Source organism: Macaca nemestrina, chromosome 15, assembly GCF_043159975.1.
Source record: "Macaca nemestrina isolate mMacNem1 chromosome 15, mMacNem.hap1, whole genome shotgun sequence".
Lineage (NCBI taxonomy): Eukaryota > Metazoa > Chordata > Mammalia > Primates > Cercopithecidae > Macaca > Macaca nemestrina.
In genome coordinates this window covers 5751873-5779177 of record NC_092139.1, presented here as the reverse complement: position 1 = coordinate 5779177, position 27305 = coordinate 5751873, and the positions used below count along the sequence as shown (strand labels likewise).

The window sequence follows — 27305 nt, the reverse complement described above, 5'->3', positions numbered from 1 at the left end:
AAGGCTGCGGCGGCCGGGCCGGGACACTCCCCCGGGGCGGGGCTGTCCCATCGCGGCTCCTGCCCCGCCCGGTGACCCCTGTCCGCCCCGCCCGGCGCCGCGCCCCGCTCCCTCCCTGGCTCCGGGGTGCCTGAACTCGCGGGCCAGGCGCGAGGTCACCGGGCAGACCCCAGGCCGGACCCCGCCGCCGGCCGCCGTGGGCTAGTGACCGCCCTGAGCGCGGGACTGTCCAACTGGACCTCTTTGCCGGGGTTCCTGGCTTCGGGGTGGGGGGCCGCAGGCTCATGGGACCCCTTGACCCTGCGTTCCTGGGGCCCTGAGCCCTGGAGAGAGGCCCCAGCTTCACATCTGGGCTCAGGCCTCCCCTAGGAAGGCACCCGGGGATGCGGCCACCGCCCCCACAGAAGGGTGCCAGCGCCTGGCTTTCTAAACCCCTTTTCCCAAAGGCCCAGGCCCTTTCGGAGGGACGGTTCCCTTTTGCAGAGAAAGAAGGAGGGATCTTTCTAGAAGATGCCCCAAAGGAAAATTCCACTTGGCGCATGCATCAGGAGTTCCACAATGTGACTTCCAAAGATGTCTGAAAAGATTTTCTGCTAACAAAACTCTTCTTAGTCAAATGAGGAACCAAAAGCAGAAGTGGCCCCCCAGGACGTGCTTTTGTAACTAGAGGAGGGCTTCTCGCTCCCTGCGGCCCCTCTGAGTGCTTGTCATGGCCTTCGGGCCCACACCATGGCCTCCTTCTCTGGTAAGAACAGGGTCCGGCATTGTGGGCTTGGGCCTGACAGGCCCTTGCTGGGGTCCCTTGGCACAGGGCCCTCAGATGAGCTTGCCCAACTCTCTTCATACTCAGTGGCACCACATTCCGAGGGTGCCACGTGGGCAAGGGGAAGTCACAGCAGCTGCCTCCTGACTTCCAGCAGCTTCCATGACCATTCCCGGAAGCACTGAGGTGGTCATAGAATCCCGTATGACTGTCTGAGCGGAGAGCAAGGCTGGAGAGCTGCTTCGTCAGCCCAGAAGTTTCGGTCCTTGTTCTCCAAAAAGTGGTCACTGAGGCAAAGTGTGGACCCGGGGCTCTATCTACTGACGTGTCTCTTATTTGTTTGGCAAGTTGCTCATGGAAACCATTAGTGTCCATCAGTCATCAGAAGGCGAGGTGGCGTGGCCATCCTGAGAGAAGCCCCCCAAGGCTGAGCTGGCGGTGGGGGTGGAAGCCAGGCCTCCCAACCTCTGGGCATAAAAGGAGTGGAAAGAGAATTGCCAATAGGGGGCTTTCTTCCCCTCATGTCAACTCTCTGGCCTCCCTGACTACAGGAGCTGGGTCCTTGTGAGGAAGAAATCCAGACACAGCTGCCCCTGCCGGGTCATCAGGTGGCATCTACCAAAGTGGCCGGTTTTTGGCCTCTTCTAAAGAAAAAGCTAAGAACTCACAAAATTTTGCGGGAAGAGACATTGTGCCCCTCCCTCCAAGTACCCATAGACTGTTATGATCCAGGTGCTATGAAGTCCAATAGCACATTCTACAGCCTGAGGAACAAGCTTGGAGACGGGAGGGCCCCTTGTGCTTAGCCTCTGATGCCTGAGCTGTGATGTCCTGGGCCCTCATCCCTGAGTCTGGGTGAAAAGGCACCCAAGGTGTAAGCTTCTCTTTCCTGTAGCATGGGGAGAGCTGGGGTGCTCCGAAGATGCTCCGAGACTCTCCCAGCAGGTCCAGCGCATGTACAAGGTATCAAGACAGGCAGGTCCAGCAAGGCAGGCACACGGACCCCTGCAGTCACATGGGGCCCCAAGTCCTGAAGTGTAATGCACAGCTGTACAAGGGCCTCTCCAGGTTCACTGTGCCCTGGGCCCCGCAAATTATGTAGCTGGGTCTGATGACAGCAGCCGCACCTGCTCCATCACAAGTCCTGTACATCACCTGCTTTCAGCCCAGAGCCTCTGGCAAATCAAACTCACAAACAAGGGGTAGGAGGAGGGGTGAGACAGTCAGGGAGGGAATAAACATGCACAGTTCTGCTCCCGACTATGCTGGCACAAGGCTTAGTTTATCTGGGGAGTTCCAAAGAGGAGACTCTCCGGATTTACCCTATTGAAAGTTGGTTAAAGGGAAGGATATTTTTAGGCTGGTAACAAAAAGGACGTCCAAAGTTGACAAGTTGTGGCCCTTGGGTTTCCCTAACATAGAAGCAATTCAAGATCAGAATCCGATGGAAGAACAGGGGAGGAAGAGAGGCAGGGAGTCCATCCATTTGAAATCATCACCTCCCCTCCCCTCCCCCCCTTCCCCTTTTTCTCTTTTTCTTTTTCTTTTTTTTTTTTTTTTTTTTTTGAGACGAAGTCTCGCTCTGCCACCCAGGCTGGAGTGCAGTGGCCGGATCTCAGCTCACTGCAAGCTCCGCCTCCCGGGTTCACGCCATTCTCCTGCCTCAGCCTCCCGAGTAGCTGGGACTACAGGCGCCCGCCACCTCGCCCGGCTAGTTTTTTGTAGTTTTTAGTAGAGACGGGGTTTCACAGTGTCAGCCAGGATGGTCTCGATCTCCTGACCTCGTGATCCGCCCGTCTCGGCCTCCCAAAGTGCTGGGATTACAGGCTTGAGCCACCGCGCCCGGCCTCTTTTTCTTTTTGTTACAGTCTCGCTCTGTTGCCTGGGTGAGTGCAATGGAGCAATCTCGGCTCACTACAACCTCCGCCTCCTGGGTTCACGCGATTCTCCTGCCTCAGCCTCCCGAGTAGCTGGGATTACAGGCGCACACCACCACACCTGACTAACTTTTTGTACTTTTAGTAGAGACGGGGTTTCACTATGTTGACCAGACTGATCTTGAGCTCCTGACCTCGAGATCCTCCCGCCTCGGCCTCCCAAAGTGCTGGGATTACAGGTGTGAGCCACCGCGCCCGGCCTAAAATCATTTTCAACCCAAGAAGGAAGGAAGGGGCCTGATGAGACTTACCTCTTCAGCGCCTTCTGATGGGTCCAACACAGCAAACCAAGCAGAGACAGGGTTCCTCATCTCTGAACCTGGTCCTGGTCGAGTGGATGAATGCGTGGCTGCCACACTGCTCTGAGAAGCTGGTGGGCTGTGTCACTTTGGGGGTTACTAAAATTGTGCAGCAGAGGATCCTAAATAGGTTGGGTTTTTTTGGTTTTGGGGTTTTTGTTTGTTGTTTTTGTTTTCCCCTTAACTTGATGCAAGATCTTAAACATGTTCCTTGTGGGGGCGGGGCTGGCGATGGCCACAAACCCCCCAAACTCAAATTCCAGTGCTGCTATTAGTGAAGGATGTTTAGCCGGAGGAGTTCTCTGAAGGGCACGCAGATAAAGCCGGGAGGTGTCTGCGACTGGAAGAAGAGGAGGAGCACATTGGGAACCTGATAGACAGGCCACCCCAGCCGTTTCTTGCTGGGGACTGCTTGCTGGGGGTTGAGTTTAGCCCCAGAGCTGTGTCTCTCTCTCTTCAAAGCAGACTCACCTGCAGAGCAGTCTGGGGACTCTTGGAAACTGGAAAGGTGTGTTTCCTCCTGAGTTGGCTGCAGGTGCCTGCAAGGTGGTTTTGTGGATACTGACTCATCTTCTCATCTGGGCCGGGATCCGAGGAGGCCTGGGGCAGGGCACTTGGACCTTCCTACCTCTGAGGCCCTACTTGCCTAAGCATTGCTTCTAGCAGCCCTTTATAAGCAGCTGTGTGCCGCCACCTTCCAGCTTGGGGGCAGAATTGAGTAGGTAGTTAGAGCGAGGCATCTCCCCTGAAACCACTTTGCCTGGAAAGCTGGGCACCTGTCCTGGGTTTTCCTCCCTGGAGGTAACGGAGTCATTCCTGCTCCTAGTGGTGCTTGAGGGCAGAGGGCTGAGCCAACGACATTCTAGAGGGCTCTGCAGCCCCATTTGATCCTTTGCACAACGCTGTGGGTGGGGGTGGGGGTGGGGAGGCAGATGCTATTACTCCATTCTACTGGTGAAAAGACTGAGCCTCTGGAGATGTCAGGAAACCTGCGCTCAGCATGAGGCTCCTGGGTGGCAGGTTCGAATCCAGTCCCTTTTTTTTTTTTTTTTTAACCCTATGAATTCTCCTGGAAAACACATGATCCAAGGCCACAGACACAAAAGCCTATTCATTTCTAAAAATAAGGCTGAGTTTTCTCCTCATTATGATAAAGATCAGCACTCAGGCCAGGGCTGGCCCACCTTCCCAACCTGGCGGAGGAGAACACAGATGAGTTTTAACTGACTGTGGAATGGCCTCGAAATCCTTTTTCTCCTTCTCCCTTTGTGCCATATTGTCTGGCTCCCACCCCGGCAAGCTGCAGATATTTCCTATTATTCCACATTCCTGAGTTTAGCCACATCCTGGATACCGGCATTTGTTTGGGTGGATGCCGACAATGCTCGCTAGGCTAGGCTGGTTTTGCAGGGCACAACGGTTCCCTCACTGGCTACAGGAGTTGCTCTTGATCCACTTGGTCAACGGGTCAGAGGCACTCGCGAACAGCCAGATATCTCTGCAGTGAGGGTCTTCAGATAGGGTGGGTCAGGTTTGCAATCTACCATGCCACTGTCCCCAGGCACCACCATGCGTCACATCCTGGCCTGGTTGTGTTATGGTAAAGGGGATCCCAACCCAGACCCCAAGAGAGGGTTCTTGGACCTCATGCAAGAAGGAATTCGGGGAAAGTCCATAAAGTGAAAGCAAGTTTATTAAGAAAGCAAAGGAATAAAAGAATGGCTACTCCACAGGCAGAGCAGCAGCATGAGAAGCTCAGCTATTTATACTTACTGTTACTTCTTGAGTATACACTAAACAAGGGGTGGATTATTCATGAGTTTTTTAGAAAGGGGTGGGCAATTCCAGGAACTGAGGTTCCTCCCCTTTTTAGACCATACAGGGTAACTTCCTGATGCTGCCATGGCATCTGTAAACTGTCATGGTGCTGGTAGGAGTTTCTCTTAGCATGCTAATGCATTATAATTAGCATATAATGAACAGTGAGGACAACCAGAGGCCACTTTCATCGCCATCTTGGATTTGGTGGGTTTTGGCTGGCTTCTGTATCACATCCTTTTATCAGCAAGGTCTTTTTTTTTTTTTTTTGTCTTGTTGTTTTGTTTTGAGACAGAGTTTCGCTGTTGTTACCCAGGCTGGAGGGCAATGGCGCAATTTTGGCTCACTGCAACTTCTGCCTCCTGGGGTCAAGTGATTCTCCTGCCTTAGCATCCCGAGTAGCTGGGATTGATTACAGGTGCCTGCTACCATGCGTGGCTCATTTTTTGGCTTTTTTTTAGTAGAGATGGGGTTTCACCATGTTGGCCAGGCTGGTCTCGAACTCCTGACCTCAGGTGTTCCACCTGCCTCAGCCTCCCAAAGTGCTGGGATTACAGGCCTGAGCCACGGCACCTGGCCTTTCAGCAAGGTCCTGGTGACCTGTACCTTGTGCTGACCTCCTGTCTCTTCCTGCGACGTAGAATGCCTAACCTCCAGGGAATGTAGTCCAGTAGGTCTCAGCCTTATTTTACCCAGTCTATATTCAAGATGGAGTCGCTCTGGTTCAAACGCCTCTAACAGTTGCACAGTGACTGGTGGCGCACACTTGCTTAAGTGTGGATGTGGCTGGTTGGGCTGACATTGATGAGGGCAGCCTCATCAGCATCACCTTTGGGGCATGCCCTGTGCAGCACAGCATGTAACAGACACAGCCCACCCATGAACTCACCAGGAAGTCTTTCAAAGGGGCACTCAGTGACTATTTACCCGATTGAATTTGTTTGCCCTCTGAAGTTAGGTTGTCAGCAAATACTTGTTGAGCACCTAGTATGTGCAGGCTTCTGTTTTCTTCCCCGGGGATTCCGCAGTGAACAAAGTCCCTGTCTGCAAGGACTTACGTGTTCTGCGTAAGGGAACATGTGGAAAAGTAAAATGCTCAGGAGGTAGGAAGTGCTTGGAAACAGTTAAAATGGGGAACAGGAGAGACTGGGGGCGGTCTCTGGAGAAGTCTGGTCTGGGACCATTCTTTTAGGTATCCAGTGAGTTGGGATTGAATAATGAGACAGCCATGGAAGGTGCTGGAAGGAGACTCAGCAGAAGACTGTCTGCAGAGGCCTGAGAATGTGAGTGCATTGGGTAAGTGTGTGATGCACTGGGGAAAGCCTGTGGGGAGGCCATGGACAGGTGGGCTCAGCCTCCAAGCTGCAGGGACCATGCGGGCACTCAGGCCAGCTTCACACGGCCAGCCCACCTCTCCCCTTCCCTCCTGCTTCTGCCATCTGACAGAGGTTCTACTGGCTTCCTTCTTCATCCCCCACCTAATTTCCCTGTCTAGCGGGTTTCCCATCCCTGTCTCATGGGGTGTGTGCATTTTGGAAGATGTGAAGGCACATATCAACCTTCCTTTTGTAAGAGGTTTGGGTTTTCTCCCGGTTGCCACTGGCTTTCCAGGAGGGCAGTGGCTGAGAGCTGATTTCTGTTTGTAAGATCCCTCTGGTGGCTGTGGGAAGGATGCTGTGAGTGGAGACAGCCGTGGGACAGGAAGGGCCCTGGAGGGGAGAGCCACAGGTGATGGATGAGGAATGCTGCTGGAGAGAAGGGGAGAGTAGATGCATCAGGACACCCACCTGGGAGCAGGGCTTGCAGGAAGCAGTTACAGAGTGAGGAGCAGGGGACGTGAGCACCCCGGGCTCCTGGAGCCTGCCTCTTGACCCCTTGAATTGTACCCCTGGATGTAGGTGTCTGAAGACCTGCAATCTATTTCTGGTTCTACCACATTATCCTGAGACTTGAACACGTCGATTCCTCTCTGAGCCTTAGTTTCTTCTACAATGTGGTGAGAACCATCACTCAGCTCGAAGGTGGTGGTGTCATGCAGGCTACACGAGGGAGCACGTGGGACACGGCGGCGGCAGAGAAACTGGTCAAGACCGGCAGAGTGGGTGGCTAGTGCTGCTTTCACCCTCTAAGTCCCTGGAGGGCAGGGCCCATATTTTCTACTTTTCTGAGGTCCCTCAAAACTCATACATCAGAGATTTCTTGGACAAACATTGGGCTTGAAGTAGTATATATTTTTGTTCGATTTCAGCTCCAGGTGCTGACCCATTTTATGCTTATCTCTGTTCATGCCACAGAACATCGCCTATCACTAGCTGCAACTTCGGGAGACGGGAAAGATCCAAGTGAGAAGGTTCGTGTGTCCATGTCTTCGATCTCTGCAGCAGTTCAGGGGAAGTGATGGTGGGGTGTGTGTGTGTGTGCGCGCGTGTGTGTTTGCAGTTCAGGGGAAGTGGTGGTGTGTGTGTGTGCGCACGCGCGTGTTTGCAGTTCAGGGGAAGTGGTGGTGTGTCTGTGTGTGTGTGCGCGCGTGTGTGTTTGCAGTTCAGGGGAAGTGGTGGTGTCTGTGTGTGTGTGCGCGCGTGTGTGTTTGCAGTTCAGGGGAAGTGATGGTGGTGTGTCTGTGTGTGCGCGCGCGCGTGTGTGTTTGCAGTTCAGGTGTGTGTGTGTGTGCGCGCGTGCGTGTTTGCAGTTCAGGGGAAGTGATGGGGTGTGTGTGTGTGTGTGCGCGCGTGTGTGTTTGCAGTTCAGGGGAAGTGGTGGTGTGTCTGTGTGTGTGTGCGCGCGTGTGTGTTTGCAGTTCAGGGGAAGTGATGGTGGGGTGTGTGTGTGTGCGCGCGTGTGTGTTTGCAGTTCAGGGGAAGTGGTGGTGTGTGTGTGTGTGTGCGCGCGTGTGTGTTTGCAGTTCAGGGGAAGTGATGGTGGTGTGTCTGTGTGTGCGCGCGCGCGTGTGTGTTTGCAGTTCAGGTGTGTGTGTGTGTGCGCGCGTGCGTGTTTGCAGTTCAGGGGAAGTGATGGGGTGTGTGTGTGTGTGTGCGCGCGTGTGTGTTTGCAGTTCAGGGGAAGTGGTGGTGTGTCTGTGTGTGTGTGCGCGCGTGTGTGTTTGCAGTTCAGGGGAAGTGGTGGTGTGTCTGTGTGTGTGTGCGCGCGTGTGTGTTTGCAGTTCAGGGGAAGTGGTGGTGTCTGTGTGTGTGTGCGCGCGTGTGTGTTTGCAGTTCAGGGGAAGTGATGGTGGTGTGTCTGTGTGTGCGCGCGCGCGTGTGTGTTTGCAGTTCAGGTGTGTGTGTGTGCGCGCGTGCGTGTTTGCAGTTCAGGGGAAGTGATGGGGTGTGTGTGTGCGCGCGTGCATGTTTGCAGTTCAGGTGTGTCTGTGTGTGTGTGCGCGCGTGCGTGTTTGCAGTTCAGGGGAAGTGATGGGTGTGTGTGTGCGCGCGTGCGTGTTTGCAGTTCAGGTGTGTCTGTGTGTGTGTGTGTGTGCGCGCGTGCGTGTTTGCAGTTCAGGGGAAGAGATGGTGTGTGTGCGCGCGTGCGTGTTTGCAGTTCAGGGGAAGAGATGGTGTGTGTGCGCGCGTGCGTGTTTTCTCTTGTACATCAGAGGCGCCGCAGCCTGCGTGCGGTTCACCAGTGCACCCAGAGAGACAGCAAGGTGTTTCCAGCCTCTGGGCTTGGGGGCTGGACAGGCGTGAGGAGCAGCCAGAGTCTGCCTGGTACAGGAACCATGAGCATCTCAGCTGTGGGGGAAGAAGGTTAACACTCCTGGCTCAGCGAACACCAGCAATGTCCTCCTAGTCCCTCTCCTCTTGTAGTTAGTTATTCATCCTCCTAGAACTTTCTTTTCCAGTAAGAGAACACACACCGAGGCAGGGTACAAGAAAGTGGAGCTCAGCTCCTCTGGCGGCCTGCCCACACCCGCTGAGTCACTCATAATGGCCCCTCAGATGTCATTTTCTTGCTAAGACATTTGGAATAATTTCTGGTTCTAAATCACACGCAAACAGTATAATTCAACAATCTTCCCTGAGTTATTCAAGGAACTTCAATGCACTCAGAAGTGGAAGATCGGGGCGGATGAAATCAATGAGTTCTCTGAGTGCTCTGTTTTTCTCTGAATTCTATTTCATTTGCCAAATGGAGGGTGGGGGCAGCTCCATCTGACCCCTGGGGGATAACTCCTGGGGGAAGTCTGGAAGCAGCCGATTCAGGGTTTCTGGGTGACACTGGTTTTTCTTATCTTCCTGGTTCTATTCCTGTAACAGACCCAAGTGTCATGCAGGAAAAGGCTTGCTGCCATGGAGCCTTCTGTGGACTGCTGTGACAGGCCACTGGAAGAGAGGGTTTCAAGCTCAGGGCTGGGCTGGTCCCGGCTGGGAATCTCAGTGTTGTGGGCCATGGGCGTCCTCACCACATTTGCTGGGAGGAAGCTCCTGCCCTCCGCCCTCTGGGACAATGCTTGCTGATCTCACCTGAATGCAGTCACTGCTAACCTGCCTTGGTCACAGCCCTTTGTTGGGGGGCAGAAAACAACTTTGTCACTCATCACAGTGGCCACTGTTAGTCACTTGCTGCAGTTCAGGACTGGGGGCGGTCACCTTCACCTGGCAAAACAGACCTTGGGGTCGTGCTGGCATCTCCAGGGGCACTGTTCACCTATGTCCTGCACAGGGCCCGCTTCTACCAGTCCGAGGGCAAGGCAGACTGTATTCCCCACCTCATTGCTGGCACTAAGTTGGCACTCAGAGGAGAGCTGTTTCCTCTGGGGAGCAGGTACCTTCAGAAATAAGGACAAGAGAGTTGAGACGGGATGCACGGCTTTCCAGACCCGCTGCCTTTCCTGCCACTCTGTTCTGCCCAGACATTTTCAATTGAGACAAGCCCCGATGCCCACGGCCATGTCAGGTCTGCCGCATGGTAGGTGCTCCGTCTGTAGGTGTGGAATGCATGGGCCTGTCTGCACCAAGAGCCGCATCTCCCCCTCCCACCCTGTGAAGCCCACTTGAAAACCACCACCGGCAGCTACGTGTTAGGGGGCAGCCCTGGCAGGCCCATTCCTCACACCAACTTGTGACGCGGGAACTTTTATTTCATTTTTCATGTGAAAAAATCCAGGTTTAGGGCGAAGATGAGCCCCTGGGTGGTGGAGCTGCCACTCCGCCCCTCACCCTCTCACAGCCCAGCGTCCAAAGCTCAGCGCTTGCCTGGCCTGAATAAACATGGCCGGCGATACAGGAATCAAAGCAAACAGGGCTTCTCTCTCTTTCCTCCTTTTTGCCAACTGCCCCATTAACAGAAAAACCTTTTAAGCGCCCCCCCTGGAAACCTGGCTTTTTCCCCTCCCTAAGCAAACTGAGATGGCCAAGAGGAATGTGCTGCAGTGCGGAGGGTGGGCGGAGGACCCCAGCACCCTGGATCCTGCTCACATGGCAAAGAATGAACACAGGCAGATCAGAAATGCCCCTTGGGCCCAGTCCCGTGGTCCCTGCAGCGAGGCGGTTTGTGGCCAACAGGGGCTCCTTTCAGGAGCTGGGCCACAGAAGGCCGCGGCTGCCCACTGGTCACACCTTCCCATAATAGCTCACTACGGTTATTCCATATAGTCTGTCCCCAAACATCCAGGTTTCATGGAGCAGTTTATACCTTCAGCCTAGACCACCTCTTACAGAATGGAGGAAAAAGGTGACCCTATCTAGAGAAGGACACACTTGTGAATAAACACATCACTGGCTTTAAGAACACAGCCCGCTCTGAGCATCACTGCTCAAACTTGCCCAGCTGTCGATGTGCCCTTAACAAACATTTACTGAGGCCCTGCCATGGATCAGGCACTTTGGGGACTCAAAGATGAAATGACACGGACAGCTCCCAGGCTGGCAGGAGATAAGGCATGTGTATAAGTAATTAGCAAACAGGGCCATGTGTGGCACTGCAGGTTCAAGTGCTCTGGTCCCCAGGAGGGGAGGTGTCTCTGGCGAAGGAACCGCCTGTGGGAAGATCATGGAGCTGTCTTTGGTCTCTGGAGGAGTCTGATAGGCAGGGGCCCCTGGGTGGGGAGGGAGGCTGGGGAGAGCTGGTGGGGACAGACAGAAGGGGGAAAAGAGGTCGAGGCATGCCGGGAGAGAAGCTGGAAGTGAGGCAAGATGGGCTAACGTCTATGGAAACAGAATGGTCTGTTCTTAATTTTAAAATGGTCTGTGTTAATTTCTGAAAAACACTGCTGAGGACCTATGAATATCCTCCTCTTGAATTTGCACATTCTTCTCTTTACCTTTGGGCAGGGAGGAGGGCTGACTGGACCAGAAGCATCTGTGAGTCATGTGACATTCAGGTTTGAGCACAAAAATGTTCCAAACTTAAGAGAAACATTGCAAGGGTACTAATCTTGTGCTAACTTTGAAAAGACTCAGCAATTGTTACCACTTTGCCCCTTTATTTAACTGCTGTCTCTCTGTTTATCACATTATTGTGGTTGTGGAACTGGTTCAGAGTAAGCTGCCAGCATCACAACGACCTTGAAGTACAGTGCTTCATAATATGGGATCTCCTGGAAACAAGGACTTCCACTTAGAACCACCGTACCATGATCAAAGTCAAGAAATGGAACACTGATACTATTTTCCAGTATACACAGTTCTTATTTGAATTTTGACAATTATCCTCACACCATCCTCTATAGGAGCCCTCTTCCCTGGTCCTGGATCCAGCCCAGGATCACGGGGTACACTATCCGTACTCAAGGGCAGCCTGGGATCTACACACTAGACAGAGGTGAGAAGCAGTCCCAGTCCGGGCACTCTTAGGACAGAGTGCTCTCTTCTTCCCCACCTCTAGGTTTCTCTTCTAGTTTATAGCTCAGGCCCTTTGGCTGTGTATTTGAGCTCCTCTGCAAGTAAGCAGAAGCGATTTCCCCAGACACTCCATCACTAGGAACTTTCCTGATTGTGTTCCTGACCTCACATCCTGGGCCCCACCAGGCCTGTAGAGGGAACACAAGGCTTAGGAGTCAAACCTGGGCTTGGGGCACAGGAAGCATAGGCTCCTCATGGATCAGGCTGGGCTCCAATGCTTCAACCAAGGTCACGGGTCTGGCAAGAGGCAGGGGAGGGAAGCACCTCCAGGGCTTCTGGCTCTGAGTTCAGCAGTCTTGCCTTGAGTCCCTGTCCTGAGAGATGGTGTCCTTGAGCTGCGCCAGAGCTAGGAGTGCTCTCTTCCTAAGTAAGCCAGTTCCACGAGTGCAGGATCTGGCCGCATCTACCTCCTTCATTCCCTTGTCTGCAGCACCCAAGGTGAGCCCAGCATATGACAGGTCCCCTTCCATAGCCATTCAAGGAATGGGGGCAACCTCAGGGTGCCCGGCAGACGCTAAAGAGGCCTTGAGAGGCAGGTGCTCGCTGGGTGGTGGTTGTCCACATCCTCAGGGCTTCAGGAGACCTTGCCCTGTACCTGCCCACCTGCACCTTGAGAGCTCAACAGGCACAAGGCAGTGCCTACCAGCTCTCCCCTTCTGAGTCACTGCTCTCATGCCTTCTCGGGGAGTCCATTCCCCATCTTCTTTGGAAGTGTCCACCTTCTCTCCTCCAGGTGGTGGGGAACTGCCATCCTCCTGGGCAAGGATATGGAGCTGGTGTTTGGCCTGGATGCCCTTGCCTGGTTGGAGGTAATAAAGCCTAGGGCTGGCTTTCAACGTTGATAGAAGCTTGGTGGCAGGGGATGTACTGAGGACCAGGAGACAGAACAGCTGCTTTCAAGCTGCTGAGTACCCAGCCTGCTGCCACTTAAGTACTGCGTGTGAGGGAATGCAATTTTTTTTTTTTTTTTTGACAGAGTGTTGCTCTTGCCCAGCCTGGAGTGCAATGGCGTGATCGTGGCTCACTACAACCTCTGCCTCTCAGGTTCAAGCAATTCTCCTGCTGCAGTCTCCTGAGTAGTTGGGACTACACGTGGGTGCCACCACACCTGGCTAATATTTGTATTTTTAGTAGAGATGGGGTTTTGCCATGTTGGCCAGGCTGGTCTTGAACTCCTGACTTCCGGTGATCTGCCCATCTTGGCCTCCCAAAGTGCTGGGATTACAGGAGTGAGCCACCACACCCAACTCTAAGGGAATGCAATTGGGAGTCCATTTTGTTCTTGGAGAATTCAGGGTCTGGTAAAGGGACCCTATGGCAAATATTAAGACCCCAGACACCATGGCAGGAAAGACGGAACGACAGAGCGGGAGCTGGGAAGGCGCAGCCCAGCCCTGGCATGGACAGGGCAGGGGTCCAAGAGGCCTGCAGGACACTGCAGAGTAACTTGCAGACAGGGTGAGAAAGGGCATGTGGGGGAGGGGCGGGCAGACAGCGCCTGATGCAGGCAATCCTGGGACCTGTGAGGCCCAGCTGTGAAGCCTCCCGCCGCGTTGGGGCACGGGGCTTCTGGGGACCAAAGTCTTGAAAAGGGGCCGGGAAGTTGGACAGGGAAAGCCCTTGGAGGTGGTCTGGTTACCTGGGTGAGCTAGGAGCCAGAGTCATCACATCACAGGCATCAGGGCCAGCATGGGCACCTAGAAGCCTGCAAACAGTGCCAGCCTCCAGGCACTGAGGCGGCCTTTAATCTTGCACTCACTCTCTAGGAAATGATGGGGCAGTATTCTGTGCTGAGAGAGGAAAAACACCCCCTTCCAAAAGCATGACAGGCAGAAAGCAGAGAAGGGCCAGGACTGGCTGAGGGCGGGGAACTGGGCCTCTGGGGTGGACACGCCCTTGGTCACATTGCGAGGGTAGCTTAGTTGGCCAGTCCCACCACTGCAATGACCACAGTTGTGTTGGGCTCACACCAGTGAACCAAGGCTCTGGATTCTGAGAGTCTGAGGATTCTGTGAAGATCTCAGACTTGGGCTCACAGCAAGGATGCGTGAAATTGTCCATATTCAGATTGGCCAGTGTGGCAACCAGATCGGAGCCAAGGTAAGTAATGTCTGGTTACTAATCCTAGCTTTGCCACAGTCCACAGAGGCGGACAACCAAGAGAATACCCTAAGTTAGCAGGGAAGACAATGAGTCGAGCAGATTTCATGTACTTGCTAAATATCAGACAATGCCTTTGGGCTTTAAAAAAATTCTTAAAAAAAGAATTTCACACGGGAAAAGAAGGAAACAATCTTTAAAGAGCTACAAGATACATTAAGGGCTTACAGTGTTAAGTTAGTTAATTTTATCCATAGACACCTAGGCACAACACATGCCAACCATTACATTATATAATATGCTTATCATCTTTTTCTTTGCCCACTCTGTTGCCCAGGCTGGAGTAGAGTGGCAGAATCATGGCTCGCCACAGCCTCAACCTCCTGGGCTCAAGCTATTCTCCTGCCTCAGCCTCCTGAGTAGCTGAGATTATAGGCAGGCACCACTATGCCTGGCTAATTTTTTAATTTTTTTTGAGAGACAGGGATCTCACTTTGTTGCCCAGGCCGGTCTTGAACTCATGGGCTCAAGTGATCCTCCCGCCTCCGACTTCCAAAGTGGTGGGGTGACAGGTGTAAGCCACCGTGTGTGGCACTTTTATCATCTTTTATTTTTTTGAGATGGAGTTTTGCTCTTGTCGCCCAGGCTGGAGTGCGATGGCGTGATCTCGGCTCACTGCAACCTCCACCTCCTGGGTTCAAGTGATTCTCCTGCCTCAGCCTCCCCAGTAGTAGCTGGGATTACAGGCATGCGCCACCATGTCTGGCTAATATTGTATTTTTAGTAGAGACGGGGTTTCATCATGTTGGTCAGGTTGGTCTCGAACTCCTGACCTCAGGTGATGTGCCTGCCTTAGCCTCCTGAAGTGCTGGGATTATAGGCGTGAGTCACTGTACCTGGCTTACTTTTATCATCTTAACAATGAACTTCTCATATCTAAAAACAGTAATTTGTCTCAAAACAGCTTTTTGAAGTTTTTTGAGAAACTTTCTATACGCTGTCACTATGGTGTCTTTTCCCTCCCCTCTCATGTTTATTATAGCCCTTAAAAAAATCAATTACTGTTTGATTAGTATGCAATTGAAAATTTAAGAGATAGACCTAAAATAAAGTTTTTGTGTACAGTAACATCATTAATTAAAATACACTCCCTGGAATATAAATGAGTTTTTCTCTCCCTTGCCCCCCTGCTTAAAATTTTCTACCAAGTATGTAACTTACTTGGCCAACCCCAAGAACACAGATGCCCGAGCCCAGGATCTCCAGTCTTGATTTTAAGATGGCCAACTGCACTGAGAAAATTTACCGTGTTCTCTTTGCTATTGTGAAGTTACTTTTACTAATATGAGATGCCTTAAAAGTAAGGTTTTAAAACTCTTTGCTATTGTGAAGTTACTTTTACTAATATGAGATGCATTAAAAGTAAGGTTTTAAAACACCTACATTCATCATCCATCAATGACACTTGGGTTGTTTCTGCCTTTTGGCTATTGTCAGTAATGCTGCTAGGAAACAACTAAGGCTTTTAAATGCAGGTGTTTTAAATCCGGGGCAAAGAACATTACTGCTTGAAAAGAAGTCCCCATTCCTCCATGCCTCAGGGGTAAGACATTCATAACACACAGACAGAGAAGTGGGAGGCAGGAGCCCTGCTGCTCTGAAGCTGGAAGATAACACAGAAAGGGGCCCTCGAGAGACAGTGTTGGGTTTAGATAGGGTCTTCGCTCTCACTCTCAATTGTATTGTCTAGCGTTTAGAGTCCTGGCTGACTCATCATTTACAGTCATAAGAACTTTAAGACACATTTAATTTGGGGTATCTTAGAACTTGAATTTATTTATTCTTCCACTCCCTGAACAGTGCTGGCAGTTTACCACGAACTAGTGCCTTGTTATTAAGACCATGGCAGCAGCGCTGTCATCTACAAGATATGGTTGGAGTTTTAAACATACCCTTGGGGATTTTACTGTATGTGAATACATTTTCATTGCATTTTAATATGTGCTTTTCAGGGTGATCAGAAGGAGTCTTCCGAGTAACTGTTTCCATATTAAGAGCTTGGCACGTATCTATATTAATAAGTACTGTGTATGAGATTGGAAGTGCTTTATGTTTCAAATAGTTACTAGAGGACAACAATGTGTAATTTTGAGTTATGTGTATACCTGATCATCAAAAATGCACATTCCTGGCCGGGCGCAGTGGCTCATGCCTATAATCCTAGCACTTTGGGAGGCCGAGGCAGGTGGATCACCTGAGGTCAGGAGTTTGAGACCAGCCTGGCCAACATGGCAAAACCCCGTCTCTACTAAAAATGCAAAAATTAGCTGGGCATGGTGGTAGACGCCTGTAATCCCAGCTACTTGAGAGGCTGAGGCAGGAGAGTTGCTTGAACCCAGGAGGTGGAAGTTGCAGTGAGCCAAGATTGTGCCACTGCACTCCAGCCTAGGTGACAAGAGTGAAACTCGTCTCAAAAAAAAAAAAAAAAAAAAAGGCCAGGCATGGTGGCTCATGCCTGTAATCCCAGTACTTTGGAAGGCCAAAGTGGGCGGATCACGAGGTCAAGAGATAGAGACCATCCTGGCCAACATGGTGAAACCCCGTGTCTACTAAAAATACAAAAATTAGCTGGGCATGGTGGCGCATGCCTGTAGTCCCAGCTACTCAGGAGGCTGAGGCAGGAGAATTGCTTGAACCCAGGAGGTGGAGGTTGCAGTGAGCCAGGATCACGCCACTGTATTCCAGCCTGGTAACAGAGCAAGACTCTGTCTAAAAAAAAAAAAAAAAAAAAAAGTGCTAATTACTTAAAATCATGCACACAGGTCCAAGTTATGGGTTGCTTGAAAACGTTCATGAAAATAAATCCCCAAAGTGAAATGAGATATTATTGTGAAATCAGATAAGAATTGTTTATTTTCCTATAATGGAATCTATACTTTACTAGCTTGGCGCATTATAAGGAGAAATTAAGAGCTATATTGACATAAATTCTAAACAACAGCTTTAATATATATAATGGCCTGAACTTAATAGGAAGAAAATCCAATTTAGTATTCTGTGTTTGACATTTTATTTAAGGAGTTCAGGTGGGGAGAAAAGGCAGTCTTCATATTACTTCATATTGCTTAGTAGAGGCAAAAAGTGAATGATGCCATGGTTATTTATGAAAAAGTCCAAAAAGAATGTCTTGGGGAGGGTCAGGCAACCCCAGGGAAACAGGCCTGGGGGTGCTAACTTTCTCTCTGGTTAACACAGCGTTTTTCTGGGTCCGTTTACTCTGACCTTCCTCCTGCTTTCAGTTCTGGGAGATGATTGGTGAGGAGCACGGGATCGACTTGGCTGGGAGCGACCGCGGGGCCTCAGCCTTGCAGCTGGAGAGAATCAGCGTGTACTACAATGAAGCCTACGGTAGGACTGGCAGGGCTCTGGGAGCAGTGGTCCCGCAACTGGGAACATAAGTAGAGGAAGGGCAGAGGCCCAGGAGATGGAAATGTCAAAGCAGTGATGTCTAGGTTCAGGGAGGCGACAGGCAGGGCAGCAGCAGGATCCCAGAGTGGTAGGTCCCCAACCCTTGGTCAAGAGGCAGGACTGGGGAAGGAGCTGCTGGATGGGGCACACACCTTAACACAAGCAGGTCAAGTACTCACTTCCCTTTGTGGCTTCACAGATGAAACCAGAATCATTTCCAGTGCGAAGGAAGAGAATCTCTGTCACTGGCAATACCACAGGGCAGACGATGGAAATTGTTTCTTGGGTATTCTATAGATTTGTGGTATTGTTGTTGGGGTAAAAAATATGTTAGATACTCAAATCTCAACCTACCAAGGGCCCCTTTCTAGAATATCCATGATTTTTTTGGACCAGTATCACAAAGTTCTCTTTTAATAAAACATTAACTTCTAGAAAAACAAGTAGGCTGACTTTTTCCTATTTTTCTACACAGGTAGGAAATATGTGCCCCGAGCAGTCTTGGTGGACCTAGAACCTGGGACGATGGACAGCATTCGATCTAGCAAATTAGGAGCCCTCTTTCAACCTGACAGTTTTGTCCATGGTAGGTTTTTCCAGAAGGTTCCACCAGGAGCAGGGGGGATGCCTTACTGGTGCCCTTCTCTTTTCACTTTTCTTCCCCTGCTGGTTACTCTTTTTGGTCACAGGTAACTCTGGAGCTGGCAACAACTGGGCCAAAGGCCATTACACGGAGGGAGCCGAGCTGATTGAGAACGTCCTGGAGGTAGTGAGGCACGAGAGTGAGAGCTGTGACTGCTTGCAGGGCTTCCAGATCGTCCACTCCCTGGGCGGGGGCACAGGCTCCGGGATGGGCACTCTGCTCATGAACAAGATTAGAGAGGAGTACCCGGACCGGATCATGAATTCCTTCAGTGTCATGCCTTCTCCCAAGGTGTCGGACACGGTGGTGGAGCCCTACAATGCAGTTCTGTCTATCCACCAGCTGATTGAGAATGCAGATGCCTGTTTCTGCATTGACAATGAGGCCCTCTATGACATTTGCTTCCGTACCCTGAAGCTGACGACACCCACCTACGGGGATCTCAACCACCTGGTGTCCTTGACCATGAGCGGCATAACCACCTCCCTCCGGTTCCCGGGTCAGCTCAACGCAGACCTGCGCAAGCTGGCGGTGAACATGGTCCCCTTCCCCCGCCTGCACTTCTTTATACCTGGCTTTGCCCCACTCACAGCCCAGGGCAGCCAGCAGTACCGAGCCCTCTCCGTGGCCGAGCTCACCCAGCAGATGTTTGATGCCCGCAATACCATGGCTGCCTGTGACCCCCGCCGTGGCCGCTACCTCACAGTGGCCTGCATTTTCCGGGGCAAGATGTCCACCAAGGAAGTGGACCAGCAACTGCTCTCCGTGCAGACCAGGAACAGCAGCTGTTTTGTGGAGTGGATTCCCAACAATGTCAAGGTGGCCGTCTGCGACATCCCACCCCGGGGGCTGAGCATGGCTGCCACCTTCATTGGCAACAACACGGCCATCCAAGAGATCTTTAACAGGGTCTCTGAGCATTTCTCAGCCATGTTCAAGAGGAAAGCTTTTGTGCACTGGTATACCAGCGAAGGGATGGACATAAACGAATTTGGGGAAGCTGAAAGTAACATCCATGATTTGGTATCCGAGTACCAACAATTTCAAGATGCCAAAGCAGGTCTAGAGGAAGATGAAGAGGTCATGGAGGAGGCAGAAATGAAGCCAGAAGATAAGGGACATTAACGGTGAGAGAAGCTGTGCCGTGGAGTCGCTTACAGAACAGTTTCTCATTAGACGAGTGTTTCTCCTGCAGCACTCCAAAACCTATTCTGCACTGCAGCACAGTGAATGATACGCACTCATCATTAGCTTCGACACGGGGACTGCGGGAGACAGGTGGGGAACAGCTGACAGGCATTAGGGTCTTTGCTGACATTTACTAACCTTGAAGAGTTTGACATTCAATGCATACTTATTAGCTTAAAAAAATAGCAAATTTATTGTAAAGTGCTCCCTTTGTTTCAAAGTGTTCACTGAGTATTTTATTACATGCCCTGTGCCAGGCACCCAGACTACACATGTGGATTTGCAGGAAGCCACTGGAGTTGGTGTTAACATTTTTAAACTTTAGCAGCACTGATAAGCACCCTGGAATCCTCACTTGGTATCCGAGGGTTACTAAGACTCTTCCCTTAGGTTCTTTCCTTTGAGCAAACACTGCCTGCCGTCCTGCCTTCCTGTGCCTGCCAGCCTCCAGAAGAGCCAGGTGCCTGACTAGTACATGGGGAGCTACAAAGCCAAGGTCAATGTGAGTCAACATCCACTAGAAATATCCATGTTGTGTAGACCTGTGCGCACACATGCTAACTGGAAAAGAGGAAAAAAGAAAAGCCACAGTCCTCTCCACAAAAACACCTGGTCCAAACATGAAAAACAAAAAGACAAGCAAAACTAAAGAACTGCAGTCCTCTGATCTTTATTTCTGAAGAGCTAGCCTTTAACATATACGTTTATATAGTTTAAATTTCTTACTACTGTTAGATCCCAGTAATTCATTAATAATCATCCTTGGTTTTCCTTTTAGAGGCTATTTTGAAATGCTCTTTTCACTTTCATTCAGCCATCACCCCCCAAAATGCTCTGCAGCCTCTCTGCTCTGAGAAACGGCACACCATCCGCTCGGCAACAATTCAAATGCAGGAATTAAGCAGCAATGGCTGCAGTGTCCTTCTCAGTTACGGAGGACATCGTCTCATTAGAGAACTTTTACAGTTCAAATTAATTTGCAGAAGTTGCCATAAATGTCTGCATAATGACACAGCTTTAACCACTACATGATTTTAATCTGCTCACATTACAACAGGACCAAATACACAAGAGCGTAATCAAATCATCCGTAACTTCTTAATTACAGTTTACCTATTTCTGACATGCAGCATTGCCATCTCTTCCAGCACCATCAGGGTTTTAATGGCCCTCTAGAATTACCACTGAGATACACTATTTGATCCATGGATAACTGGTAATGGGAAAATGCTCCGACCCTCAATGCAGTAAATATTTACTTGCCGGCAACTGGGTTCTCATCTCTTGATTTGCTTTTGTAATTGGCAATAATAAAATAGCAGGTGGATGGATGACAGTTGCTTATTCTGAGAAACTTCACTCTTTTCACGTATGCATCATGAGGAAATACTAAAGTACATACCAAGAGAAAAATACCTTGCCATCGGATCATCAAGTCTTCTATTTACAAACTTCAAAAAACACAATACAACAATCATGTTTTAAATGCTTTCTACTTGTGGTTCAAGAAGTACTAGATTTAGTAAGAAACTCCACCTATACACTTTGTTTGAAGTTAGTAACTTCCTGAGATGCTAAAGACTTACAGCCTGCGATTATACAAGGATTTACACATGCTTCCTCTGGTGCTTTACTTCTAAAATCTAAAAAGGCAATGAAATAGGTATAAGGAGAGAGGGATTTAAACCTTTTAAAAAACTTTTGCTGACTTATATTACTGTAAAGATTTGTTTGCTCAATAGTAATCATTAAAGTACAAAATAATTCAATTTTAAATGGCAAAATTGCTTTATTTCAGACTAAATAAATTCCTTTTCTTGAAGCCTAACCACCCAGACTGAGTAGTTAAAAATATTTAGAAATGCATCTCACCATCCTACTCTTTCGTATGGTAGAAATAGATTTAAAAACACAAAACACAAACTAGAAACCTAAGAAATCTGTCCCTTTTGATTTTGAAGAGCTTATTCCTTTAGCAGTATGGTTGCTACGGCGACCTTGGTCTCTCAGAGACCGAGGTCTCTGAGCACAATCACCGAATTTTAGGGCTTATCCAATTCCTTCACTTTACTCACAAGGACTACGTGAACTAAGAGATTAACTGACAACCTCAAACATCTTCCAACTAGTTAGTGGGATACTCATTAAGTTGGTCTGATTGGGGTCACCTCATCATTGGGCACAGTCATCCTGCCAGTTACTCAGCACTGCTGGAGAAAGGAAGTTTATTTCATTATACTACTGGTTCAGGATATCTACTAATTACAGAGAAAAGAGCCTCTAAGAATCTCTGCTGGACAGTAAACTTGTCTTTTACTCAGTTACTTCACTCCTTTCCATATCACAAGCCCTGTCCCTAAGTCTCACCTCTACCATCCGCCTCCTTAATAATATACCATCTATATACCAATAATCTACCAATATACTACCAATCTACTATACCATCTATATACCAATAATACCCCATCTGCCTCCTTAATAAATGACTTATCTCTAATTACCTGACTGGAAATAATTTAGCCTCTTTGCCTATTAGTTACTTTATTTGTCCTGTGTCAAAAAGGCCTGACAGCCTTTTGATTCATTTATGCCTGTTCTCTGTAATGGAGGATGCTTCCTAGTACCTTAATCTTGGGGACCACAGCACTGAACTGAGGTGCCCTAACTTGCAAGCAGGAGGATGACAGCTCCGAGGTGAAGGACCCCAAGGGCTCCTAACCCGCTGTTGTCCAGAGGCACCCTCTCTCACTCAATCGGCTCTGCCTCCCTGCTCGCTCTGTGCTGAGAATTCAGTAAAACCTACAGGTCAAGTGTTGGGACAATAAGTCATTCCCAGAAGCCGAAAACAAAGACATTCTATTTGGCTTAGCCTCGGCATGGCTGACAGTGGCCCTGATAAATTATTGTGAGCTTTAAGTACCATGTGAAAACTGGTCCCAGAATGGTGTTTCAAAATATCCAGTTCAAATTTATTTCTCCATTCTCCAAAAACAGTTAAAATTAGGCAATTAACTTTTCAATGGTGTTTTACTTGCTCAAGCGCTTCCAAGTTTCAAAGAAAGGTAACGACATAACTTGCAACAATTTTCCATCCCCAAATAATGAATGAATGAATCACTATGGAAATATCAAGAAACTGATGTTGTGGTCACCGTGTCTCAGACCTACAGTCAAAACTCCTAGATTTTAACTTCAGTTTGGCTATCAACTCAATGAGCAAGTTATTAAATAGTTTTCAACATTTCCTAAGAGAAATGCTACCACAATATATTCATTTACAAAACAATGTGAAAAACATTTTGTGCTTAAATTCTGTAATTGTTCTTATCTATAGGTTTTAAGTGCACAATACGAGTACAATTTAGTATTTCTTCTTCTAATCAATGCTTTTAGTATTTAATAATTATTTCCATGTAGGTTACTGATGACCATGTCATTATTCTGACATGGCAACAATTCAAACATAAGGGACTACAAAGCCTCAATGACAGCAGATAATTTTGATCACCAATTAATGTCATGAAACAACTATTTTGAGACATTTTCAAAATCCTTTCTGAATCCCTTTGGTCACTATATATTAAATCTGCCTTTCCCTGCTTTTAAGAAACCCTGGTTCACATGGCCATAATCACGCAACTGTGCAGAGTTCCTTTAAAGAAAATGAAAAAGTCTGACAAACTAAAAATCAAGAGTAACAGTGAACCATACTTCAATTTATTGACATTGTCAATTTATGAACAAGACAGGAATTTTTTTTTTCCCCATGAAATGAGATCCTTTTCAATCTGCCATAACATGTGCCCACACATCTTCACCTTGGAAATGTAGCATTTCAAGCTTTAGTCAGGGTCTAGGAGGAAAAAGAAAATGCAACAGTTGCTGGCTAGTTCTTGGTTTTCTTAAAAACTCAACATGAATATAAGAAATAACTTCCTTATAGTGAACTGTATAACCGTGGCTATCATTCACACTGCCTTGGCTCAGATGTAAAAAAGCACTGGTTCAAGTACACAGGTTTAATCAAGCAGGCATTTCTCCGCTGACTAAAAGTAAACACTCTCCCAGCAATAAAGAAACTACTTTGCCTTTAAAAGACACTAACATCTCCTTGTGCTAATGAGGTGGGGTCAGTAACCCCGAAGGGCATAACAGAGAGGGGCTAATGTTCCTGACCCCCAGGACTTTGCAAAATCTCAGCGTTAGATGCAGTCTGGTGGCTCTGAGCCGAGTGAGGCTAACTGATTTTCTGTTAGCTGACTGTTTTTTTTGTTTGTTTTTTTTTTTGAGACGGAGTCTCGCTCTGTCACCCAGGCTGGAGTGCAGTGGCCAGATCTCAGCTCACTGCAAGCTCCTCCTCTCGGGTTCATGCCATTCTCCTGCCTCAGCCTCCCGAGTAGCTGGGACTACAGGCACCCGCCACTTCGCCGGCTAGTTTTTTGTATTTTTTAGTAGAGACGGGGTTTCACCGTATTAGCCAGGATGGTCTCGATCTCCTGACCTCATGATCCGCCCGTCTCGGCCTCCCAAAGTGCTGGGATTACAGGCTTGAGCCACCGCGCCCGGCAGCTTACTGTTAAAACAAAACAACCCAACATAAAATTTAAAACAAAACAACCCAACATAAAACCAGGTCTCATTACTCAGAATTTTAAGATTAGACAGAGAGCCCCTAGAAAAAGGGCTAAATTCAAAACACTGCATCTCCAGACTTGTAATAAAATATTTACTAATTCAAAATGAAAATGAAAAGTTAGGGGAGACAGTTTCAATAAGTAAAATTGCTCATAACCACAAGCTGCCAAAGAATTAATATTTATCACATTTCTGTGCTATTATGGGTCTGAAGCTTTTTAAAAGCAAAACTAGAAAAATTAAACCTGAAAAACATCTCTGATAATTTGCCTTGCCTACTTTTGAAATAACAATGTCAAGAAAGTACTTTTGAGATCAAACCACTTTTATAATTTGGAACACAAAAGTCTACACTTATCAACTGTACAGAACTTTTTATTTCATGTGAATGTAACTTTACATCACCAACATCTTTGAAAAAGTAAAATGAACCAAACCCTCTGGAAACATAATAAATTAGCAAAACAGTATTCACTGCAGGTTCTTGCATATTTTATTGCTTGATGCAACAGCAGGACCCTTGCCTGTACTTGTAGTTATTATGTTCGGGAAGTAGTGGTTTGTGAGAATATTAGTAGATGTGGGGGAAATAAAAATGTAAAGAACTGTAGTTTTTTATGCTCTTGAACTATTATGTAACTCCAATAGCAATTATAAAAGTGGGGAGTTCATCCTCCAAGTTATTTGATTTGTGCAGACAAATGAAACAGGTTTAACTAAAATAAGATGGCTCTCTACCTAAGCATTGCTAAATGAATTGAAAATCAATGTGCCAATTACTTCTGCTTGTCGGGCCCAAAAAGACTTTCTTTTTATTAGGCCATGGGACTTCTATAACCTGCATGCTTTAAATTATATTATCCTAATAACTTCCAAATACACTGACTAAAAAATGAATAGAACCCAAAATTAAAATTATTTTGATTTTTACGGTGCTCTAAAAACTTAAGATGCAACTGTTCTTCTAAATACATCAGTAACTTACAGATTATTCCTTCTTTACTTTCACAATTTTGACGCTGCTGCCAGAAGCCTTCTCGGCATTTGCTTTGAATTCTGTCTTCAGTGCATCTCTGACTGCTTTTGCACAGATCTGGGAGTATCGGATATAGCTGGGAGAAAATGAGAGAAGGTATATAGTTAATTATCAATATTCCAGCCAGACCAACTGTTACTACTGTGCTTTCGCTTTTCTTCCTGTACTTTTTATTTTGGTTTGGTAGTACCTTATTGCAGAACTGGTTTTAAAAATATGACTAATGCCAAAAACAATCTATACAAAGAAAAAGAACACTAGAAAAATATGTACCAAAGTATTAATTGGTGTTTGGACAGATGATCTTTGATTTTTCTTCTTTGTACTGTGTTTTCTCTTTAGTGTATAGTAATTCAAAATAAAAGATGCATAAATGTTTTTAAAAATCCCACAGCACAGAAAAAAAAAAAAAACCCTGAAATGTTTAGCGACTATAACAAGAATGCATCATCAATTCTCTCCTCAATTTCTCTCCTTAAAACTTTTATTACTCTTGGAAAATGAGGTATAATTAAGAGAAAACTATTTTGAATTACAATTCTTTCTAAATTATTTAAACTCTTTTCTGAGAAAAATGAATTCTGTCTTACAAGTCTGCCACTGAAAATACCTCCTAATCAAGATTTCTAAATGACACTGAAAAGTGCTTTGAGAACATCATCAATTCTAGCAAAATTGTAAAACCTGCTTCCTGTTTGGTAGATGGACTCCCATCAACGTTGTAGTTTCCAAAAGATGTCAGATCACCTTTCCCACTTTTGAAAAACAGGAAGTGGGGAGGGGTGCAATTTTCTCATGTTTTAGAATTTGTTTTGGGGACTCTGAAGTATGAGTTCCAATGCCTGCTTCCATTCTTACTAACTGGTGACCTTCAGGCTGTTCAAACTTTTCAGCATGTTTATTCACCTGAAAAAACAATAGAATAAAAGGATAATACCTGTCCTGCTGATAGCTGGGAGGAGGAAAAACAAGTGCGAAAAGGTATGGATCACAGGGTAGGTTGCCTAATAAATGGTATCTACTACCTTCCATCCTTCCAATTCTACAAGACTTCGCTTGCTTGACCTCAGCAAGTTGGGAAGCTCCGTTGTAGTGTAGTCACATGTACCCACAAAATGTAAAGTGCTACACCATCTAGTCAACTAACAAGGTGTGTCACCGGGAGCAAGGTACTTCTGCTCACTCAGGCGCACGGATAAAAAAAATTAGATGTGACACCTAGACCAATGGTTTGCGGTTCCACTATTGAGACACCATGTCCTCAAGTGGGTTCCATATTTGAGCTTTCCAGGAGCCACCTCTCACCTTTGTGCGGAGCTCTGAATAGTTTACCAGTGGCTTTCACCCCTTTTACACGGAAACCTGAGATCAACAGGAATTAATAGTTTAAAAAAAAAAATGTGTAAAGTTGTAAAAGGCTCCATCTCGATGCTGGATTAAAAGTCAAAGCGGCTAACAGCTGTCACGTGGAGAGAAATCTCCTGTTTACTGAGGTGGATGTGACTGTACTACTTTCACCACCTGGCTCCAGCACCATTCTAGAAGAAAAAGGTTTAATGAGTAAGAGCTGGCCTCTCTCTCTCGAAACCTCCCATTCACAAAGGTGTCCACGGGCACTGTGCGGGTGCTGGGCCGCACCTGTGGGAAGCGAGGCAGTACACAGACGCACTCCCACGCGAGGCCGAGGCCTCGCCTGCCTGAGCGCTTTGCCCACAGCGACGCCATCTTGGCGGCGACGCCCGAGGTTCGGCCCAACCCCGGTCACGCGTGGGGCCACTGCTCCGTGTCCTGTATGACCTCTGGGCACGGGGATGCGCGCGGGCCGGGCTCGCGGGGCCCTTCCCTCTGGAGGCCTGGGCCTACCTGAGTCCAGCCTGTCGCCAGTAGGCCACCATGCTGTAGCGAAAGTGGAGCGCGTCGGACCGAATCGCTAAGACGCCGACAATGTCGGCTCAGCCGGGCGGTTCAGCCGCAGGAAGAGCAGACCACAGAAGCGGAAGGGGCGGGGCGTGCGGACCTGCCAATCGCCGCCTCCTACCCGGCCCCGCCCCTGCGCGCGGCCCCTGCTGCCCTGCCGCGGAAGCCCCCCGGCGCCGGGAGCCAATGGGCGCGCGCGATCTGGACTGCGGGTGCCAATCCCCGGGCGGGTTGGCCGGCCGCGCCCACCTATTGGCTCCAAGAGCGCCCGGGGAGTGTGTCCCGGAGCTTCCGTATTGCCCCGGCGGGGGCGACCGGGGCAAGAAGGCAAGAAGGCAAGAAGGCCGGGGCAGCTCCGCTTGCTGAGGGCCGCGGAGTCGCGTACTTTCGGGAAGCGAAGACGCGAGGCGGCGCGGGCACGGCGGCCCCGAGGGCCTGGCTTTGCACGCGCTTCAGGGAAACGGCGCCGGCTCTTTTATATCTGTGGGCAGACAAGCGTGTCCTGAGAGCTGAGATTTAGAAAGGCTCTTAGGGCACCCCCTTTCTCGGAGTGACACTAAACCCTGGAAACCCAGTGGAGACTGGCGTTTTCTGTAGTTCTAGGACCTGCTTCCGATGTGCGACATGAGGGAGGGTAAGGCAATAGTTGCCACTGTTGCCCG

At 48.8% G+C, this 27305-nt stretch overlaps 2 protein-coding genes across 2 annotated transcripts; one reads left to right on the top strand and one right to left on the bottom strand.

The window, feature by feature from the left end:
- The first annotated feature begins 13413 nt into the window (after nt 1-13413).
- Nucleotides 13414-20831, top strand: LOC105470731 (tubulin beta 1 class VI). Its single transcript, XM_071079099.1, has 4 exons — nt 13414-13756; nt 17056-17164; nt 17700-17810; nt 17914-20831. Exons 1-4 carry the CDS (start codon nt 13700-13702, stop codon nt 18990-18992), a joined length of 1356 nt encoding a protein of 451 aa, XP_070935200.1. The 5' UTR covers nt 13414-13699; the 3' UTR covers nt 18993-20831.
- A 1919-nt stretch (nt 20832-22750) lies between these two features.
- On the bottom strand, nt 22751-26744 carry ATP5F1E (ATP synthase F1 subunit epsilon). Its single transcript, XM_011722701.2, has 3 exons — nt 26590-26744; nt 24676-24802; nt 22751-22908 (listed from the first exon to the last, which is right to left on the bottom strand). The coding sequence occupies exons 1-2, from the start codon at nt 26619-26621 to the stop codon at nt 24679-24681; spliced, it is 156 nt and encodes a 51-aa protein (XP_011721003.1). The 5' UTR covers nt 26622-26744; the 3' UTR covers nt 22751-22908; nt 24676-24678.
- Nucleotides 26745-27305: the final 561 nt, after the last annotated feature.

Coding starts and splice junctions, on each gene's coding strand:
- LOC105470731 (XM_071079099.1), top strand. CDS start 13,700: ATGCGTGAAATTGTCCATATTCAGATTGGCCAGTGTGGCAACCAGATC. Junction 13,757..17,055: donor GCAACCAGATCGGAGCCAAG/GTAAGTAATGTC, acceptor TCCTGCTTTCAG/TTCTGGGAGATGATTGGTGA. Junction 17,165..17,699: donor GTACTACAATGAAGCCTACG/GTAGGACTGGCA, acceptor TTTTCTACACAG/GTAGGAAATATGTGCCCCGA.
- ATP5F1E (XM_011722701.2), bottom strand. CDS start 26,621: ATGGTGGCCTACTGGCGACAGGCTGGACTCAG. Junction 24,803..26,589: donor TGGCGACAGGCTGGACTCAG/GTAGGCCCAGGC, acceptor ATTTTCTCCCAG/CTATATCCGATACTCCCAGA.